Genomic DNA, 20,813 nt, shown 5'->3' on the forward strand with positions numbered 1-20,813 from the left:
ATGTAAAGGAGGCCGTGAAAAACACTCCAGAAAGGTTTTCTTTGAAAAAAAAATCATCATGAATTTTGGCGCAAAAAAAGGCCATAGTATACTATGTCGAAAAAAAATGCAATTTTTCAACATGTTGTAAAAACATGCCATATGATCACTGTTCCCTCTAAGCTGCGCAATTGCGCACTGCTGACACGGTCTCCGTGCACAGAAAATCTGCGCTGCGTACACAAAAAAAAATCCAACCTAAATTGTAAATAAAATAAACACCTAACAGTTCATTCTGTGCTATTTTTCAATGTGAGTCAGTGAGTGACTGGTGACTGGCTGCTGCAGCCAATGATGTGATTCACATACGTATTTACCATAGACTGTATATAATGGTATTTACGCAGCTAATCAATGTCATTGACATGCGTCCTTCTGTGCAGGCACCGTTGATCTCATAGATATGAATGAGTAGATAGGACACGCCCCTTTGAGCTGCATGCTACGGCGAGGCTAAGCTAGTGGGGGCAAAGTTTCAGTGCATTCCGTTGTTGTAGACGGCGTGAAAACGGAAACGACAAGTATGCCGGCTCACTGTGCTGCATACAGTTACACACTACGTCGTACGATTGACACAATGAAACTTGGAATGACCCTTCATAGGTGATGATTGAGATTACAGGCAGTTCATTAGGACTGCTCTCAAATAATTGAAATGTTACTAAACATTCCAACCAGGAACAAAGTAAAAGATAATCAATATGAAAAAAAAGTCTTCCTGTTCACCTCTTAAAACCCCAAAACACACCGCAGTAGCACCCTAAACTAAAACTAACAATGGGTTTCCTGTTTTCCTTTCTGAACAATTCAAAGGTCCCTCTCTATCTCCCCACACATCCACCAACCACTGGAACACATCTCCAAAGTTCTGCTGGGCCAGCTCAGCTTCCCCTCAGAAGAAGTGCTGCCACCTGCCAGATGAAGGAGCCTTTTGAGAGGCAGCTGGCATCGTGATTGGACTGTACTTTGGTCTGTTCCAATCCAGCTTCAGCTCCAGAGACGGCAGGCGGGACGAGTCAACGGAGGCCTGGTGGACGAAGGCATGCAGCTGAGTACAATCCAGAAAACAACAAAGGAGGAGTGCAGCGGCTCAGGGCCAGAACAAGCATCGTATGTCTCTGAGAAAACATCATAGTATAGCCTTTGGTATGAAAAAACGCCATCATATGCATCGTATATTGTACAAATAACAAGTCAAAGGAAAGAGACATACATTGTAGAATTGTAGTAATTGTGGGCTGACTGATTTACTGATTATCAGTATTTTATTTTTTACTGATTTACGGTAATAAATACATTTAAAAATGGTGCTACTTTGGCTCTGAACCTTTATCTACCTGTGGTCGCTCTGTCTTCTGGAGTGATTTGATTGGTTATACTTAACGAATAAAACTCCTTTAACTTAACATCTGTAAACAAAACAAAAACGTATCAACAAAGTTTTCTGTTAGAGTTTGTGTTCTTCTAAGTTTAACTCAAGATTTTAAATATTTTAATTTACTGCAAATGAATATCTACTCCAAATGTCTCACTAATAATCATTATCAGCCTTAAAAACCCACAAAACACCCCTCTATACTCGACGACACTTAGTACAGTCTGGTTCCCCCTTCTATAAATCTGCTTGGAATCTTCCACTTCCTGTTTGTCAAAGTGGCCTTCTACCTGGACAGGTTTTGTTGGAGCACATGCAACAAACATTTTGGGTAACTGCACTTTAATATGGATGGATGACACTGAATTAGAGTCTGTTTTAATGAGACTGAGTTAAGATGTGTAGCTCTGTCATTAAATAGGAAATGATTTCTCAGAATTCACAGAGAAAAGTCTGAAATGTTTGCTCGGTTAGCGTCCCACATGTTCTTTGGCTCAGCTAAAGCTAACTCTCACCAACTTCTGGATCTCTTGAGTTGCTTGTTGTTAAATTATCTTGCTAGAGGTGCTGAAGCTCAGAAAGTCTGAGATGTTTGTTCAAAATAAGCTCATTCTCAAGTCTTACCTAAACTGTCCTCTTTTGTTTGAACTTTCCCTAAACTTAGGAGTTAATGACAGAGCAGCACATCCAGACTCAGTCTCATTTATGTAGAGATTAAACTTCAGTGTCATTCATTGATGTTAAAGTGCAGTTTGTCAAATATTTGTTGCACATGCTGCCGACCAAAGCAGTCCAGGTGGAAGACGATGTGAAGAGAAAGCTCCAGAGGATGAATATCACACATTTACATTTACATGTCCTTTAATTAGACATTGTCATGCAAAAGTTGGATTTCCCTTTGTTGATGTTGGTTTCTAAATGTTTTCTGACACTCGGCCCCAAAGATTAAAACCTTCTACAGCTCACAAGCTGCAACAATTCACACATTATCAACTATCTTTCTGACTAAACTAAGAATAAAAGTGAAAAACTGCCTGATTCCTGCATCATGAATGTAAATCTTTTTGGTTTTTATGACAGTAAACTGAATATATTTGGGTTTGACATTTTATAAACCAAAACAAGAAATGAATTACTGGAGAAAACAACAGATTAATGGCCAAAGAAAATGTGTTTTCCAACATATATGACAGAATTACTCCATTACAAGATACATACAATTTAAATTCTATTTTATTTATATAACGCCAGTTACAGGTCAAATTGTCTCAAGATGCTTTATTTTTATATATTTTTTTGTCATACTTAAAATATGACAAAATAAAAAATTTAAAGCTCTTGACTAATCCAATTTATTATTTGGTTTTTAAGAGATTAATCGACAATTAAAATAACTTTCTCCACTAAAACTAATAAACATGAGGTCAAATAGAAGGAAGAGTTTTAAATACTGCAGTCCCACGACGACAAGAATAAAGTTTGTCAACAAAAAGTAAATCTGCTGGTGGATTCCATTAAAGTCCTAATAAATGATAATAAAGTGTTTGTGGTGCTAAAAATGTCCAAGTAAAGATATGAAGTTGAACATGTGGATGGAGGTTGATAAAAGTTGACCTCCCTTCATTTCTCTGGAGCCGACTCCATGGATTTTATGGATGGTGGTTAAAGACCTGCTCTTCTAGTGGTCTTCCTTCTAGTCGCTGTAAAAAGTCAGTCCATCCTGGCCGACTTCAACACCTCTTCATGACAACATGTTCTGCCTCCGACCTGGTGGAAACTCCAGAAACTCGGGAAAACCCGTGGAGACTCGAAGAACTCGTGGAGACTCGAAGAACTCGTCGGGCGGGGGAAGGTGTGGTGGGTGGTGGGGGCAGGTGGGTGAGTAGAGGGGGGAGGCCGCCACCCACCTCCCCGCCTACTCTCCGCCCTGACTCCACCCAGACTCCGCCTTGGCTCCACCCATGTGGTCACTTCAGGAACTACGATGCCAAAGGGACGACGAATTTATTTCTTTGTATCTGATCTGTAGCTCAGTGAGTTAAGGATTTGCCTGTGGAGCTGCAGGTCGCTGGTTCAAGACCAGACACTTCTTAAGTTTTTTGAAAATCCTGACAAAGACAAAGAAAGAAAAACGCCGGTGGTGGGTCTTGAACCTGCGACCTTCCACTTGGTAGTCCGTCTTCTTATCCCCTGAGCTATTCGCTCAGATACTAATTCTTCTTTTTTTTGCGCATTTATCATCTATTTTTTGTCGTTTTCGAGGTTTTTTTTAACTTGAGTCTCGACTCGACCGTTTTTCTCAGGAGGTTGGACTTCAGGCTTTGTGCTGGAGGGTGGAACCTTCAGTTCCAAGACTTTCCAAAGCCTCCACACCTCCCAAGTCCTCAGGACCTGAGCTTTCACACAGTCTGAGGGATGAAATTTTCTAAGTCCCACAGTAGTTCTCTGTTAGTTTGAACCTTCAGACAGTCTGAGGACGGAAATTTTCTAAGTTCCTGAGTAGTTCTCTGTTAGTTTGAGCCTTCAGACAGTCCAAGGACTGAAATCCTCTAAGTTTCTGAGTAGTTCTCTGTTAGTTTGAACCTTTAGACAGTCCAAGGACTGAAATCTTAAAAGTTTCTCAGTACTTCTCTGTTATTTTGAACCTTCAGACAGTCTGAGGACTGAAATTTTAAAAGTTTCTCAGTACTTCTCTGTTAGTTTGAACCTTCAGACACTCTGAGGACTGAAGATTTAAAAGTTTCTCAGTACTTCTCTGTTAGGTTGAACTTTCTGGTTAACAGAAGCCTTAAAACTTGTGACCATGAGTTTTGATTTCACATTTAGACCATCCATCTGAGTTCTTCTCAGACCTTCACCTGTGGGTTTTTTAGAAATCCTTAACAAACTTTGATTCTCTTCACTGAACAGTAAAGTTTGTGGAGATCAGAAGGTAACATTAGTTTGATAAATGCCTTCAACTACTAGTAGACGTTATCTGGAAAGCAGTTTTCTGAAATGAGTTCTTAGTAAATCTGTCCACAATCAAACCAAGAACATAGAAAGAGGAAATGTTTGAAGAAACGATGTTTTCATTTCAGACTAGAAAACGCTTTAAGACCTTCATCTGTTTTTGCTCTTTTTCACCCTTTTATTGTCTCTTCTGTTTAATTTGATCTTCTAAAGTTTAACTGGTGTCTTTTCAAATGTTTTGTCTTTAGTTTGATCCTTAAATGTTTAGTTTTGCTCTTTTCTCACCTTTTATTCTTTTCTAATGTCTGATTTGATTTTGAAATGTTTTGTCTTTTTAATGTTTAATTGTTGTTTTTTTCAAATGTTTTATTGGCTTGTTTGAAAAATTCCTTTTTCTTTCCCAATGTTTAATTTTTTGATTAAATCTTTGTTACGGTTTTTCTTTTTAAATGTTTTACCACCTTTTAATGTTTAATTTTCTTTTTAAACGCTTCATTGTATTTTCTGTTTAATTCCTATTTGAAGTTTTATTGTCTTTAAGATGTAATTTTCTAATTAAACACTTAATTTTTTAATTAAATGTTTTGTCTTTTTAAAGGTTTAAGAATCTAATTAAATGTTTTGTATTTTTTTAAATGTTTAATATTCTTCTTGTTTAATTGTATTTTTTGAATGTTTAATTATCGAAAATATTTTATCTGTAATTTTGAATATTTGTATTTGAAAAAATTTGTTTAATTTCATAGTTACATGTATTGTATCTTGTTTAATTATCTAATTCAATATTTTGTTTAATATAGTTAAACATTAAATACAATTAAATTCTATTAAACAGACAAAATATTGAATTAGATAATTAAACAAGATACAATACATGTAACTATGAAACAAATTTTTTCAAATACAAATATTCAAAATTACAGATAAAATATTTTCGATAATTAAACGTTCAAAAAATACTTTTTAATAATAAACCTTTTTCAAAGTTTTATTGTATTAATTTTTTTCCCTTTGATTTAATTGCTTTTTGTTATGTAGTTTATTTCTTTAATCTTCTTTTTCTGTCAAGATTTTAACCCCAACCTTAAAAATGAAATAAACCCTTAAATCACAATGAAAATACTTCTGTTGTCACAATCATGAGTTAGTCAATTATTCAGTTTATCAATTCAACTTTATTTGTTTAGCACCTTCCACACAGATGACAAAACTAAACAAGCAAAGAGAAAAAACTATGCTAAAACTATGATTAAAACTCAAAAACATTAAAAAAATAGATTTAACATGGTAATAAAATATGTTGTGTCCAGGGGATGGAGGGAGTTTATTGAAGTCTTCTTGGGCTCACATGGGAAATCATTTAAAATATAAACTTGATATTCAGTCTAAGGAAACTGCAGAGCGACAGAAGAACCAACAATATCTCCTGTTTTCTCCTTTAATGAGTCGACTCTTCTTGTGCTTTCAGACCAAAGAACTACAGACTCTTCACAACCTGCTCAAACTCTTGGTACAGGACCTCACCACACGGGTCAAGAAGGTTTCCTTCTCCTCATTTCTACTCTGAAGCTCACCTTCTCCTGCTCAAACTGCTGACAAATGTTTCTGCTGCTCTAAAGTCTGGTCTCCAGAACTTCCTAAAAACTCTCAAAGTCTCTTCTGCTGCAGGTTGCTTTGTAGAACTGTTCCAGAAAACCTCACTAAACCACATGGAGGAGCCTCAAGATAGTCGTCCAAATGAAACCGTACAAAAACCAAACTAGTACAACCCAAACACTAAAGTCTCCTGCAGCCTACCAGAGAACCTCTGAGAACAGAGAATCAGGACAGGAACTCTTACCTTCTGGACAACCAACGTTGCTTCACAAACAAGAATACAGAATGTGTCTGACCAAAAACCTCTGAAGACTCACTACAGCCAAGATAAAGACACAACTCAGCTGTACCAAATCCACTAATCACTGCACACATTACCAGCATGTGCTAACTGTGGCTAAAGAACAACATTTACCAAGACAACTATCCAGTACAAAGCCCTAAAACACACCAAGAAACACATTAAAGATGATTTTACTGCTGGAAGCTGCAAACCAACGCCTAAAGAACAAATTAAAGCAACGGAGCCAAACCCGGTTCAGTGGTGGAGAAGCAGAGGAAATGTTTGTCTGCAGCTAAATAAAGCAGGAAGACACTGAGCTGCTCAGGTGTTCCTGATAACACCAAGCAGCCACCTGGACAGCCAATAGGAACACAGCTTCCTGGAAGTCCAGAGGGCTGGCTTAGTGAAGGAAATTTACTTGTTGATGTGGTCTGTACTCTACAGTATTTTAGTGACTCAATAAATGCCTAAGTTGTTTTTTTTAAATGCTTTTTAGTTTTTAATAAACATTTAATAGCCTATATGTAATCAATAAATGGCCTTTGCCTATCTTAAGAAAAACTCACTCAGAACTCTGTGTTAACAGTACTAAATAAATAAATACATGCATACACACAAAAATAAGTTAATACATTAACTGTGTTAAGATAAGATTTAGATTTTTAAAAAGCTGTTTATGTTTTTGCAGAATCCAGTATTGCTCACTGGTTGGTCATTACATTTTGTTAGTTTGATTTCACTGTTTAAAATGATGCCACCTCTTTTCAGACAGAACCTGTGATAATAAAACAATACAAAATGTTTAGTTCTGTGTTAATAAAGCACTTAAAGCTTTAAGTATGGCTAAATGCTTTTTTCAAAATTAAATATATCACTCCTTAGGTGGTAGTGGCCCCAAGTTCAGTAAAGTTGGAAAGATATTCACAGATTCAGACTTCCAGCATCAATAACTCGTTAGATATAGGTTGTCAAAACATAAACGGTGCCTCTTTCCCATTGTTGCAAGGCAGACAATGTGCTACAAGCCCAGTTTCATCAAAAGTAGCTGTCTTTCAAGCTACAGGAATAACACTGGTGTCTATGGAGTGAACAGGGTCCATCTGCAATTTGCAAAACCACTGCAACAGTAAAGAGAGACAAATATTCAATAACTTCACTCTTATACATTGTAGTGTCACTAAAATCACTGCAGCCTTCAACTGGCTCCTGTTGACAAAGTGTTTTAACAGAAATGTAAATGCTGTAATTTGATTCCTTTAATGAACCATGTAACTTGAATGGATGTGATGCTGGTGTGACCACAGTGAACATGTCTGATGTTGCTCACAGTGGTCCAAGGAACGCTCAGGGAGTTTGTGTGTTTGCTCAGACTCATGAAAAATTACAGGGAACATTGCGTATGATGAAATAATGTAAAGCAGGCTGTGAAAAACACTCCAGAAAGGTTTTCTTTGAAAAAAAGCATCATGAATTTTGGCGCAAAAAAAAAAAACGCCATAGTATACTATGTCGAAAAAAAATGGGATTTTTCAACATGTTGTAAAAACGTTTTCTCTCTTCCAGAGCAAAGGCTGATGTCAGGCAAGGAAGACTGTATATATGCACTGCACTGCTGATATTATAAGCTGTAGTTGTGTGTATGCGGTTTATGTTTAGTTTGGGAAATCAATTAGAAAACATATATACAACACAAACATACTGTAAAATTTGAAAGGTCTCACAGTGCAGACAGAGTGGATCAGCCACCTGGTAAAAAGTAAGACAGTGGATCTCAGTGTTTATCTCAACAGGCTCAAGTCAGAGCGATCCAAGGTTCTGCTCTCTACTTGTGAGATCAGACTCCTTAGTGTTTGACTTGCACGACCCCAGCCTCAGTAAACAACACATGCAGCTTTAATTGGAATCACTTGGTCACCCTGAAGCAGGATGAACGGGGCATTGTTGCCAGCATGGCAGAACCTGAAATATCTCCAAGGACGTGGCTGGACCACAGAAACCAAATGAATCATGCTTGCAAAAATCATGACCTGTGGCAGTTGTAGCACTTTTGGAAGTACCTTACAGTGGTAGTAATGCATATATTATCACACCACTGGCAAGATGATGCATTAAATGACAATGTTAATATAATTTGTATCACATTGATAAATTTCAATATTGTATCAAAGCATCATTTAGAGTTAATTTCCTTAATCTGGCCTTTGATTTAAAATACCGAGCCTGAAAGATTTTCAAAATTGCTGAAGAAAAACAGAAACAATTTTTACAAAAACACTGTTTGGTTTCTTCTGTTGAGATCTACACTGAAAATGTAATTAATCAATTACAATTCAAGCAAAGCAATGTTTTCCAAGAAGATGCGGCACTACAAAGATCAGGAAAAGTTAATGCAATACTGCAAATAAATAAGAACACAATGGCATTTTGTCTTGACTAATGCAGAAAAAGCATGTTTTTAATAATGGATCCTTGCTTTAAAGGGTGTCCTTCGATGAACTGATGCACGGTCAAAGAAGTGGCACATTTAATCAATATGACATTTTTGTCACATTTTGGACGACATACAAAACTATGATGCTTTTTTCCACATTTTGGACGACATACTAACCTACGACATTTTTGTCACATTTTGGACGACATACTAAACTATGACGTTTTTGTCATTTTGGACGACATACTAAACTATGATGCATTTGTCACATTTTGGACGACATACTAACCTATGACGTTTCTGTGATATTTCGGATGACATACTAAACTATGACGTTTTTGTCACATTTTGGACGACATACTAAACTATGATGCTTTTTGTGATATTTTGGATGACATACTAGACAATGACGTTTTGGTCACATTTTGGACGACATTAAACTATGACGTTTTGGTCACATTTTGGACGACACACTAAACTATGACGTTTTTTGCGATATTTCGGACAACATACTAAACTATGACTTTTTTTGTGATATTTTGGACGACATACTAAACTATGACATTTTTGTCACATTTTGGACGACATACTAACCTATGACGTATTTGTCATATTTTGGACGACATACTAAACTATGACGTATTTGTCACATTTTGGATGACATACTAAACTATGACGTTTTTGTCACATTTTGGACGACATACTAAACTATGACGTTTTTGTCATTTTGGACGACATACTAAACTATGATGCATTTGTCACATTTTGGACGACATACTAACCTATGACGTTTCTGTGATATTTCGGACGACATACTAAACTATGACATTTTTGTCACATTTTGGACGACAAACTAAACTATGACGTTTTGGTCGCATTTTGGACGACATACTAACCTATGACATTTTTGTCACATTTTGGACGACATACTAAACTATGACTTTTTTGTCACATTTTGGACGACATACTAAACTATGACTTTTTTGCGATATTTCGGATAACATACTAAACTATGACGTTTTTTTGTGATATTTCGGACGACATGACGTTTTTGTCACATTTTGGATGACATACTAAACTACCGTATGACGTCTTTGTGACATTTTGGATGAGATACTAACCTATGACATTTTTTGTGATATTTCGCACGACATACAAGACTATGACTTTTTGGTCACATTTTGGACGACATACTAAACTATGATGTTTTGGTCACATTTTAGACGACATACTAAACTATGACGTTTTTTGTGATATTTCGGACGACATGTCGTTTTTGTCACATTTTGGACGACATACTATACTATGACATTTTTGTCACATTTTGGACGACACACTAAACTATGACGTTTTTTGCGATATTTCGGACGACATACTAAACTATGACATTTTTGTCACATTTTGGATGACATGCTAAACTATGACGTTTTTTGTGATATTTCGGACGACATACTAGACAATGACATTTTTGTCACATTTTGGACGACATACTAACCTATGACATTTTTGTCACATTTTGCACGACATACTAAACTATGACGTTTTTTGCGATATTTCGGACAACATACTAAACTATGACTTTTTTGCCACATATTGAACGACATACTAAACTATGACGTTTTAGTGATATTTTGGAAGACATACTAAACTATGACGTTTTTGTGCCATTTTGGACAACATACACTATGATGTTTTTGTGCCATTGTAGACGACATAGTAAACTATGATGTTCTTGTGACATTTTGGACGACATACTACACTATGACATTTTTTGTGACATTTTGGAGGACATACTAAACTACGATGGTTTTTTTTCCACATTTTGGACGAAATACTAAACTATGATGTTTTGTGCTCTTGATTAGCAGGTTTGTGGGACTTTGACATATAATTGAATGTATTACATTCAAGTCAGACAAATTTGCATAATACTGATTAAGCTTCAGACATGTTGTGAAAGGGTCATATTTGAATGCAAACTGTGATATTTTTCTAAAAATAACCAAAGCGAGTGAAAAGAGAAACTCTTAACTGAAAACATGTAAGAATAATAGGACACATGTGGCTCTGTAGATTAGAAGTCTTTCCCACTCTGTCCTAGTCTTACCTTTTGGTATGAAAATAAGTTCCTTTCAAAGTATAAATGAGAAGTGCAGAAATGCAGTTTAGTTGCATATACATCTATGTTTTGGAAGACAGGATTGTGACGAGTAAAGCTACTTAAGGCCACTTGTATCTCTAGAATAGTCTTACTTTTTAACTTAAAAAGTAACGCTATTCTAAAGTAAGAAACGACAGAACATAATCCATCTAATTTGCATCTCTCAAGACTAATGCAAATTAGTTTTCAGAGATACAAGTTAAATGGATTAGCTTCCATAAAAATAAGGATTTGTCATTTGGAAGCTTTGACTCCATCTTTACATCTCTCTATCTCTCACACATCCAGAGGTCATTAAGCGCCACATAATTCTTTGTCATGGTGGCCTGTTGCTAGCCAAACCCACATAACACTCTCTGTTCGGCAACCCAGAACCACCCAGTCTGAGTAACCTCCTCCTCTGACTGCTGCAGTAAAAAACAGACTCAAAACCAACAGGCTCAGCTTACTGGTGTACATCTGGCACAAGAAGTTCTTTATAGAATAATAAAAGTTGTGTCTCATCTTCACCAGATAGTACAGCTAATCTACAGTGCATTTACTCTATATGCATTTAAAACCATCGGTACAATGTGACATGTTTCAAGTATGGCAAGCCAAGGTTGTGTTTTTTTTTGGGTTTTTTTTGCTGTTTTACATGCCAAAATGATGACACACATTCTTGAGCTCTGGCAGGAAGTCATTAAGCATCACACAAGTCTTTATCATGGTGTTCATTGCTGAACTGAGCACAGAACTGCCCATAGTCAACTCCTAATTTTCTCCTTTGGTTGTAGCAGTTTTGTTCAGCTCATCTATAATATATTTTCGGATGTGCATGTAAGGAATACAGATTTGTAGCTTGTGGGGCCTTGGTACATCCTTCCATCTCCACATTACATTTCAGACCTATCGAAGCTTTTAAACACCTTCGTAACATGAAGGAACAGCATCAATGCAGAATTCTTTTTTTCTTAATGCATTGGATTGATTTTATAACTTAAATGTACTTAAGCTGAGCACCATCCAGGAAAATAGTATTGGATTGGGACTCAGTCTCTGCAGATACTAAATATTAAATGACTCAAATCAGATGGAAAAAAACTTGACTGGGAAATCCCTAGACACGAGGGAAGGAAGCGAGCGAGGAGACACATTAGCATAATATAAAGCACCCTAATTCTACTGGTTTTATCGTGCAACACCGCCTCACCTGCAGCACAGTGCTCTCCTTAAAGCCGAAGCCATCCTTGAGCAGGCAGGTGATGTAGGTCATGTCCATGCACAGGAAAGGACTGATGGGAGGGTACTTGGTCATCTTATTGCACACTAGGCAGAGAAAAGGGAAATCATGCCTGTTAGGTTGGATAATCAGTCATCTGTATTCAGCTGAGAGGACGGGGGCAGGATTTGAGATAGAAACGAGCTCCATTGAGATGCACAAAGTGTCTCAAGTACAGGGAGCTGCGGATCTGCCAGAGTCATGATGCATTCCTTCGCCCATCTCACCCTCTTTGGCTCTCTTCTTGAAGTCTCTGACCTCCAGCATCCCTCCTTGGACGCCATCTGCAACAGGGCGTGATTTGAGTTCATCTTACTCACATTTTAAATGCTATACCATTCATTACAGGAGCACATCTACATGCAAATTTCCATAATACTAATAATAGAGCGTGTGGCCTTTAAGCTTGGACTAGCAGAGGATAGCAATTTCTGTAATACCCACACACCTATAGCTTGTCAAATCCCCTGAGACAGGTGCGGATGACTCACATTTTTCTGCCTCTGTCTGGCATGTCGAGCATCGGAATGGGTAATAACACCCTGCTGGGTCTGTGTAATTATACGAGGTGTGTACAGAGGGTACGAGCATGTGTGCGCACTTACCGATAAGGCCTGCATCCACAGCTCTGTCAAAGTAATAGGAGAAAGCATAGAAAACATTGCTGTCTTCTAGCTCGTACGGCTGATGAATAATCCCCTTCACCACCTTAAGTACTTCCTGATAACAAAGCTTGTATCCTGCATAACCTGGAGGAGAAGAAAAACACAAGACAGCAGCGTAAATTATGCATCTAATGTCGCAGCGATGTTATGAAATAATGTGTAATTCGACTAAGCCCATTTTAATGGCGTTTGCTGATGTTCCTGCTAATGTTGAGTGGCTGTTGCATTGTCTGTCATCAGGGTTTCTGCAGGTTTCAATAAGTTCAATTTAAGATTTTTCAAGACCATTATGAATTCAATTTAGGACCTATTTCAGTCCCATACTTGCAAAAAAAGAACAAAAGTAACCTTTATTATTAAGTGTTCAACAATGTAAAATTCTACTGCAAAATGTTCACATAGCTCCAAAAGTTGTATGTAAGGACCATAAAACACACAATTTGATACATGCATGATAAGACAGATGATACATGCAAAGTACAACTAACATGGAAACTGATTATAGTTTACTGCTATGGTGTACAGCTCTGGCATTAAATATACTACATATATAGCTGGTGGTAAATTAAAAAATATGTAGATGAGCAAATCAAGTATAGTAAGGGCAATGCAGAGTAGATTGGTGGAAATGTGCAGCTGGAAGCAGTGGGCTGGAGGAAGGTCAGCAGCAACATCCCACAGTGGACATGATGGAGACTAGGCCAGTTGGTGGGACAGCAAACCAGTATAGGAGAAATTTAAGATCTGTATTCTTTATTACAATACCTTCATATATGATTTGTGATGTCACAATCAAGTTTTTTGGCCCCAACCCATTCATTTAGTCATTTAACACTGAATATCTACCATTATGGAGTCCCAAACTGATCTGATTTTCCTACAAGACAGTTATACAGCACTCACTTCAAGTACATTAAAGTAATTAAAATCGACCCAATGCATATGTTTAACAACTAAAAAGAGAAGCAAATAATTATCTGCATCCAACCTGTTCTTAATCTTATTTTAATTTTACAAAATGGCCAAGTAAAATAAGTTATGACAATTCCACCGAGTGCAGCGTTGATTTCTGTTTGTTTAACAAAATGAACAAGGAGACAAATTAAAATCTGTCTTTATAAACAGCTTCTATTACAATTTGATTTAGTGCTGCATCATTACTATTATTATTTTGCAGTAAAACTACATAGCTCAAAATAAGCAATACAATTACAATTTTACTTTAAATTGGAGTAATACATTCACAGTCACAACAAATAAATAATTTCTCTTAGTGTAACACTGAAGTAAACCTACTATACAAAAAAATATTTTAAAAAATTTAATTTTAAAGTGGTAAAACCAGCAGCAGTGTCATCTGATAAAAGATTTAAAATGTCATGGAACCTTGTTTAAAGCTATGGTGTTGCGTAAAAAGCAGTGTTTTGATTTAAAACTGTGTGCAAACAGGCAAATCATGGCACTTTTGGTTTTCCATACAGAGCAATGGGCTGCTCATCCAGCGGGGTGAATTCAATTACCTTCTCTGTGATTGTTTTTTTGCCTTGTCGCTGTCTTGAAGGAAATTTCTCTCTGCTCTTAAAATGATTGGTGCAGCTGTTACCTGAGTGAACCTGAATGTTAAGTTTTGCTGTATCAAACTGGTTGTACTGAATGCAGCTATGTTAACTCTCAAAACTTTTGCATTGCAGATATTACAAGTTGGACTGCTTCTGTTTTAAAATTTAAAAATATTTCCACACTTTAGACATTTTAGAGGCCTCCCATCACAAGTTGTGTTCTGGCTTTAAGAAACCTATGTGACAGCAACCATGAAACAAACAGCTAAAACATGCTTCGATTGACCCTGATGCCAATCTTTTCAAACAGATATTGATATCACAAGACATAATAGTAGCACACTGTGTTTTTTTCCAGCATCTCTTACAGGAGGTTCTATTGTTCTATGGTTCAGCAGATCACTGCCAAAATGAATCACCCAAATCAAGGTCCTCAAGTACATAATTATTTTAATGGTGCTGTTTCCTTCTATTTTAATTAGTAAAAGCATAGAGAGGCGTGGAAATACACCCATAATAATATGGCTGGTGTTCAAGTGTTAATTAAAATGCCACTCAGTAAACTACACACAGAAACCTTTGGAAAATTAGTTTCATAGTTTTACATTTAAGTCTGATACAATAGAAATAAATGGATTATGTTTAGTTTTTTATTAGGTAATGATTTGGTGATCTCATGTAATTAATGGTACAAATATGTTCCATAAAATTTACATTTGATGCATCAAAATGTGGCAACTTGGCATCAAACTGCAGGTGTGTCACATTGGCATTGGTAAACAGAATGGTTTCACACAGATCTGAGCACATAGCAGAAGTTTTGCGAGCACACAGAATCAGTCTGAGAGCGAAGAGATACAGTCAAACTAGCACAAAAGATATTTGTGGAGCAGCAGTTCTGAGAAGGTTTCCACAGAGCTGGGGCAGGGTTTGTAGGAAGAGCATAACAAAATCTGAATGCAAAATGAAGAAATTTTGCTCTCAAATTTAAAGGCTGTGCTCTTGAATACAGATATAAGTCCATATGTCCAGAGGTCATTTACTGGAGTTGGTAGAGTTGTTAATGCAGACCAAGAAGGACGCGGTGATGCTTGAGATGTGAATACAGAACAGGATTGGGTGATTACTGGTGGCTTTTTACAGCGATTTTATCTTTTTCTTCTAAATTCCCCTGCAACTAATACCTTCATACTCAAAGTTCTTCATTTTCTTGTACAAGTTGCAGCAGGCTTCAATCTAGATTTCGATGAACTTACCCACTTTAGATGACAGTAACAGAAACAATTTGAACTTCTAGATGGAGCGATTTTTTTAAAATTTGGAGATGAGAGATGAATTATGACAAGGCTACACAGTTTGCATTAGTGTTCTATCGTTTGTAGCTTTATTACAGTGAGACCAGTACATTTTTTTTCAATGAAACACACTTAAAATCAAGATTGGGGCTAATAAAACTGTATTTAGGTGATGTTAAATTCATAATTCTAAAATGTCAAACGTATTTAATATGTTTTAAAGTCTAAACTTCAGATTATTGGATTTTACATTCATTAAGGATCCACAGATCTGATGCATGACCTCATTTACATCAGAAGTTTCTGGTCCTTTTGGTTTAAAGTGAAGAAACTTAAAGGGAAAATCTAAACGATGTTTCTGAAGTGCTGCCAAATGTTATTTTCATTCAGTCTACAGATAAATTACTATATTTGGGGTGTCCTTTCAGAAATCATTCTCCCTCTGCCATTATTAAGGATCTTTCAGTTACTTTAAAGCACCTCAAGGAGATTTCAGGAGGAGCTTAGAGTGAAGAAACAGGTGTATACTACAAGGAAGTCTTTTATCAAGCGGTATAAATGCTGCACCCTAATCAATATTGATTTTATAGTAATACAACTGAGCTGCTAATAACTGATGCTGCGGAACAACAGGAATTCTCATTTGGCAGCTTCTGTCCCCACTTTTCTTCCTCACATCCTCTCTGAGAGGAAGAGGCGTGAAGGGAGAGAGGACGAACGTTAGCATAATGAAAAGCCCCCTTACAGCAAATGGGATCTTACCATCTGGGTCCCCGCTCACTCGGTACGTCAGCCCTCCAAAGCTCCATTCATCCCTGAACTTCTTTGGCAGACAGGAACTTTTAAAAACCTGCCACTCCAACCCTGAAAAAAAACACACAGGACTTGTTTAATCCTCTAACAGCTTCACACAATGCCACCACGGTCTGAGACTGACTCATCAACCAAATTTTCTCTGGAGCCCTTCGGTGATTCATCTCCGCGTATCACTTGTATTGTTTATTACGAAGGAGGACTTGAAGCGCATCCCACATAAGCATCTTCCTCTTGTTACCTACACCTCTCCGTATTTGGAGAAGCAGGCAGCGGGGAGGAAAATCGCCTGAGAGACCACCTTCAGTGACACAATGCAAACAGTGACCCACACTAATGACTGCAGCACAGTACCTTCTGCACCCAGAGCGCCCAGCGTGGCCAGCCGCGCTGCCATTAGTCCATGTCCGAGATAACTGCAGGAAACAAAGGGTTGTTGTACAGTTACAAAACAAGCAGGAACAGACTGTGCATGTAACAAATAAGTCACTCTGAAAACAGGCCAAACGAGTGGTGTGAGCCTATTATTCACATCCTAATGACTAAACAATACTAGAAGTTTGTCTAATTAAAACGCATCCAAGCAAAGTTACAAGAAAGTTAGTGGCTTTTCTGACAAAACCAGAAGGCAATTTAAAACTTTAAGAAGATGCTGAGAAGAGATTAAAGAACAGCATAATAATATTTGTCACCTGTGAGTATATAATTCAAACGTTGAGTTGAAGAATTCAAATCTGGCAACGAAATCAGCAACAGGAGCGCTTTCAATGGTTTTCTACAAAATATGAAACACATGGTGGGTTACTAATAACAGCTTCATTTAATAGGTAGAGAAATATTATAAGCAAACAACTAACCCTCAGTTTGGGCAGGAAAGTGATCTGTGTGGATCCTCCTCCTAAATCCAGAATCCCCACTGTCTTCTTACTTTGTGCTTTCAGGTGCCCTGAAAATATTCCCCACTTTAGTCCAGCAGCCACAACAGAGAAGAGCTCATCAGTTACACCTGAGATGCTATCTTCAAAAGGCCTATTTGGCACACGTGTAAGAAGCACAAGTATAAAATTGCAGCGTTCAGTCTGATAAAGATCAGAGCGAACCCCTTTAGGCAAGGACCTCGTAGTGTTCAGCCTCTATTTGTGAACATGGGTGTGTAATTTCAGACGCCGAGTTAAATTTGGAATACAGTAGCTGAGATCAGAAAACACAAAACTTTCATATAATCAGTTTGGCTGTAGTCTCCAAGTGGATTGGTTGGTCGATGTGGTCCTATTGGTGGGACCAAATTCTCATTGGTTGGACAATCATCTGTGGTTATTTTTCTAAAGAGAAAAGCACTACATCAACAGCCTTATAGGATTAATTTATTATTTTGGCTGCAGGAAGTCAAATTACCTGAATAACTTTGACCTCGTCCAACCTCATGGAGGCTGCCAGGTTGAACCTATTCAACATATATTGAATGTTCAGGTCCAAACTAACTAACACAGTGTCAAAGAAGCTGTTGATTTGGCTGCATTTTTCTCAAAAAGATGAACAAAAAGTTTAGAGCAAACTTTGCTAACAGCCATTTTTATATCACAGTTCGACAACCAACATGTCAGATCATCTAAAAACGGCAGCTAATTTGTCTGTGCCTCATTCCTCAGTGGTTTTTGTACTAGAACACCAGTTGACATAGTTCTGTTTTCAGAAATCATATGAATATGGGTAACTGCATTAGCAGCAGTATCAAATAACCAGGTTAAAATGAGTTAATTTGCTGTAAATATGAGCCTTCTGTGTTTATTTACAATCCATTAAGGTGAACAAAACTAGCAGGTAGTGTGTACTCTTTATCGTCACTTCGATTACCCAACATTTTCTCTTGTTGACTACAGCCCTTGTAATCAGGAAAAAAAGCCTCCGTGTTGTAAGTTTTCATGTAGACTTAAGTTGCAGATACTTGCCTGTTAGAAAGTTCACAGTTATCCAAGCCAGGATTCCTACATTTGCAGAAATGACCACAGAAAACAGTCATTTCAGTCATTTTAGAAAAGCTGACGACAAATTCAGCAAGATACCAACACATGCAAGTCAGAGCTGTAATTTTTTTAAAGAGGGCTGAAACGCTGACAAATCAATTACAGCATGGCACAGCAGACAAAAACACTTTCTCACCACATAATTACTGATTTTTAGGGTCAAAAAGACTTTGTGGTTGAAAAGCTATTTCATTTTTCTCTAAGTGTCATCATAAAAGAGCGCTATAATCTACAGCTATTTAGCTAAATCCCTTCAGTAAACAAGGATCCTTTGGAGAAATTGCACAGCAGACTAAAAGTAGGGCAGGCAGCTCAGGGATGCCACCTACAAAAACGCTGCAGACAGGACACGAGTGGCTGTGATGAGTGACGACAGTGTTGCTCGTCAGGACGTAGAGTGGGCAGACGTTACCTTCGTTTGTGCCGTTCATTATGCTGACGCTGTTGTCTGGGACCAAGAAAGGAGATTCATCAAACACATGTTGAACCTGAGGAGGCAGAGAAGGAGGGATGAGAGCAACGCCGGAAAGGCCTTAATGTTATCTATTGTAACGGGAGCTCATCCAGAGGTGCCCTCCGCTTGAAGGGATTAATTAATTCCCACAGGGGGATTAATAAAGTATCATTTATCTTTCAAGGTGCCCCGGGGCTATCCATTACTATCTTATCCCCTCCACAAGAGCCTTCCACACTAAGCTCCCAGCACTCTGATAACAATACTTTTCCTTGTCTCTCTACTACCTGCCATAACGCTGGAAATATTCTTTCCCTTTCTGCCCGCTGCTCGGCCGGATAAGAGGTTGTTCTTTCTCTTCAAAGTGTCAGACAAACTCCCCTCTGATAAAGAGATTCACTCTACTGTACAGGATCTTGATAGTGTGTAAACAGCACCTCAGAGATCTCGACCAGAGGCAGGTTTTCCACTGCAGGCATGAACGTTTACAGGAGCAGGCCTGTAATCGAGTCTTTCATCCTTTCTGTGGATTTGACAGCTTGGACCATGACGTTAACTTGGAGTGCAAAACAACAACAAATAGTACTTAGTCAACATAACTCCGGTACTATGGGCACATTGGAAATAGAACTCTGGAGGCTCATTATGTTGGGGTAAATGGTGAATATTACATTGCTGATGGTGATGTTAGAGAGGAGAAGATTGCTACAGGACGAGAATATCAGAAGGAGCAAAAATTGGTGCTTGCTTGCAACCCACATAGCAGCTTCTCAGGAGTATCCCACCCTGGAGTAAGTAGTTTTTTTCAAAAATGAATCTGAAAAAGGTTACACATGGTTAAACATGGGAAGTTCTTGTGATTGGAACATGCTCAAAGGTTCAGGCTGCTTGAAAAAGGAAGTTTCTGCAGTGGAAAACAGCTTTTTGTTTCAAATTTCAGCCTTAGCTCACCTTTCAGTGGTGGAAAGTAACTAAGTACATTTACTCAAGTACTGTGCATTAGGAAATTTTGAAGTGCTTTCCATTCTATGCTACTTTATACTTCCACTCCACCATATTTCAAAGGGAATATTGTGCTTTCTACTCTACTACATTTATCTGACAGCTTTTTTAGGGCGACACAATGAAGAGAATATAAAGCTTTGAAAATACAACACATAGTTAGATTCTTTTTCAAAAGCAGAGGCAATCAGGCTCATATTTCAGATGTCTATGAGTAGTTTACAGCTTCACCAAGCAGTGCTTTTTCTTCTAAATTTCTGTTTTGTTTCAGTAAATGCTGATACTGATCCAGTATAAAAGCAAACGGCAAAGATTACAGATAAACTCAAAACAGATTTATGATCAGAACTTTGTTTTTTTCTTCTTTCCTCTCCCACTAATCATGTAACTTGCCCCTGAATTTATCCGCTGTCCCTGAATATCAAACTAGATAAAAAGTTGTGCAAAGCAGTTAAAGCTGCAGCAGCTCCAACAGTAACATACTGCTGACATCCTGATGCTTCACTATTAATAATCTTATGATGGTACATATAAAAAATATATCAGTCAGAGGAACCAAACCAGGACTTGTACTGCAATGCTTCAACTACATTCTGCTGTGATACACTTTCATTTAATTAGGACTATCCATGCAGGACTTGTGATGGAGCATTTTTACATTGCTGTAATGGCTGATTTACTTCCTCCATCACTCTTTTACCTGGTCCAGAATAGCGTGAGCTTTCTCTGCAGACAGCAGTCGAAGTCCTGCTGTGGCTCTGAGAACTAAAGGAGTTCTCTTCCACACCAGACGAGGCACCGTCTTCTTGGCCACCTTTAACAGCATCCTCACTGTTTGTCCGGCCTTTAAAAACAGACACAAAAAATCAGTAGAAAACAGAACTGCACAGAATTGTCTTGACA

At 37.6% G+C, this 20,813-nt stretch overlaps 1 protein-coding gene across 7 annotated transcripts in view; it reads right to left on the reverse strand.

The window, feature by feature from the left end:
* Window positions 1-20,813, reverse strand: part of entpd5b (ectonucleoside triphosphate diphosphohydrolase 5b) — a 63,775-nt gene that overhangs the window by 36,206 nt on the left and 6,756 nt on the right. For 2 of the 7 annotated variants that reach the window (XM_055015688.1, XM_055015687.1), the window contains 11 exons: window positions 20,611-20,754; window positions 18,867-18,942; window positions 18,380-18,415; window positions 17,288-17,376; window positions 17,123-17,205; window positions 16,785-16,846; window positions 16,380-16,481; window positions 12,704-12,847; window positions 12,326-12,382; window positions 12,030-12,145; window positions 885-1,066 (listed from right to left, as the gene is read on the reverse strand). In XM_055015688.1, the coding sequence (XP_054871663.1) occupies window positions 932-1,066; window positions 12,030-12,145; window positions 12,326-12,382; window positions 12,704-12,847; window positions 16,380-16,481; window positions 16,785-16,846; window positions 17,123-17,205; window positions 17,288-17,376; window positions 18,380-18,415; window positions 18,867-18,942; window positions 20,611-20,754 (1,044 nt within the window). In that variant the 3' untranslated portion in view covers window positions 885-931. Of the gene's footprint in view, window positions 1-884; window positions 1,067-5,502; window positions 7,364-11,277; window positions 11,937-12,029; window positions 12,146-12,325; window positions 12,383-12,703; window positions 12,848-16,379; window positions 16,482-16,784; window positions 16,847-17,122; window positions 17,206-17,287; window positions 17,377-18,379; window positions 18,416-18,866; window positions 18,943-20,610; window positions 20,755-20,813 lie in introns of those variants that run through there. The other 5 variants (XM_055015692.1, XM_055015690.1, XM_055015691.1 and 2 more) reach the window with 4 other exon arrangements.

The sequence above is a fragment of the Amphiprion ocellaris genome, chromosome 12 (genome assembly GCF_022539595.1).
Source record: "Amphiprion ocellaris isolate individual 3 ecotype Okinawa chromosome 12, ASM2253959v1, whole genome shotgun sequence".
NCBI classification, from domain to species: Eukaryota; Metazoa; Chordata; class Actinopteri; family Pomacentridae; genus Amphiprion; species Amphiprion ocellaris.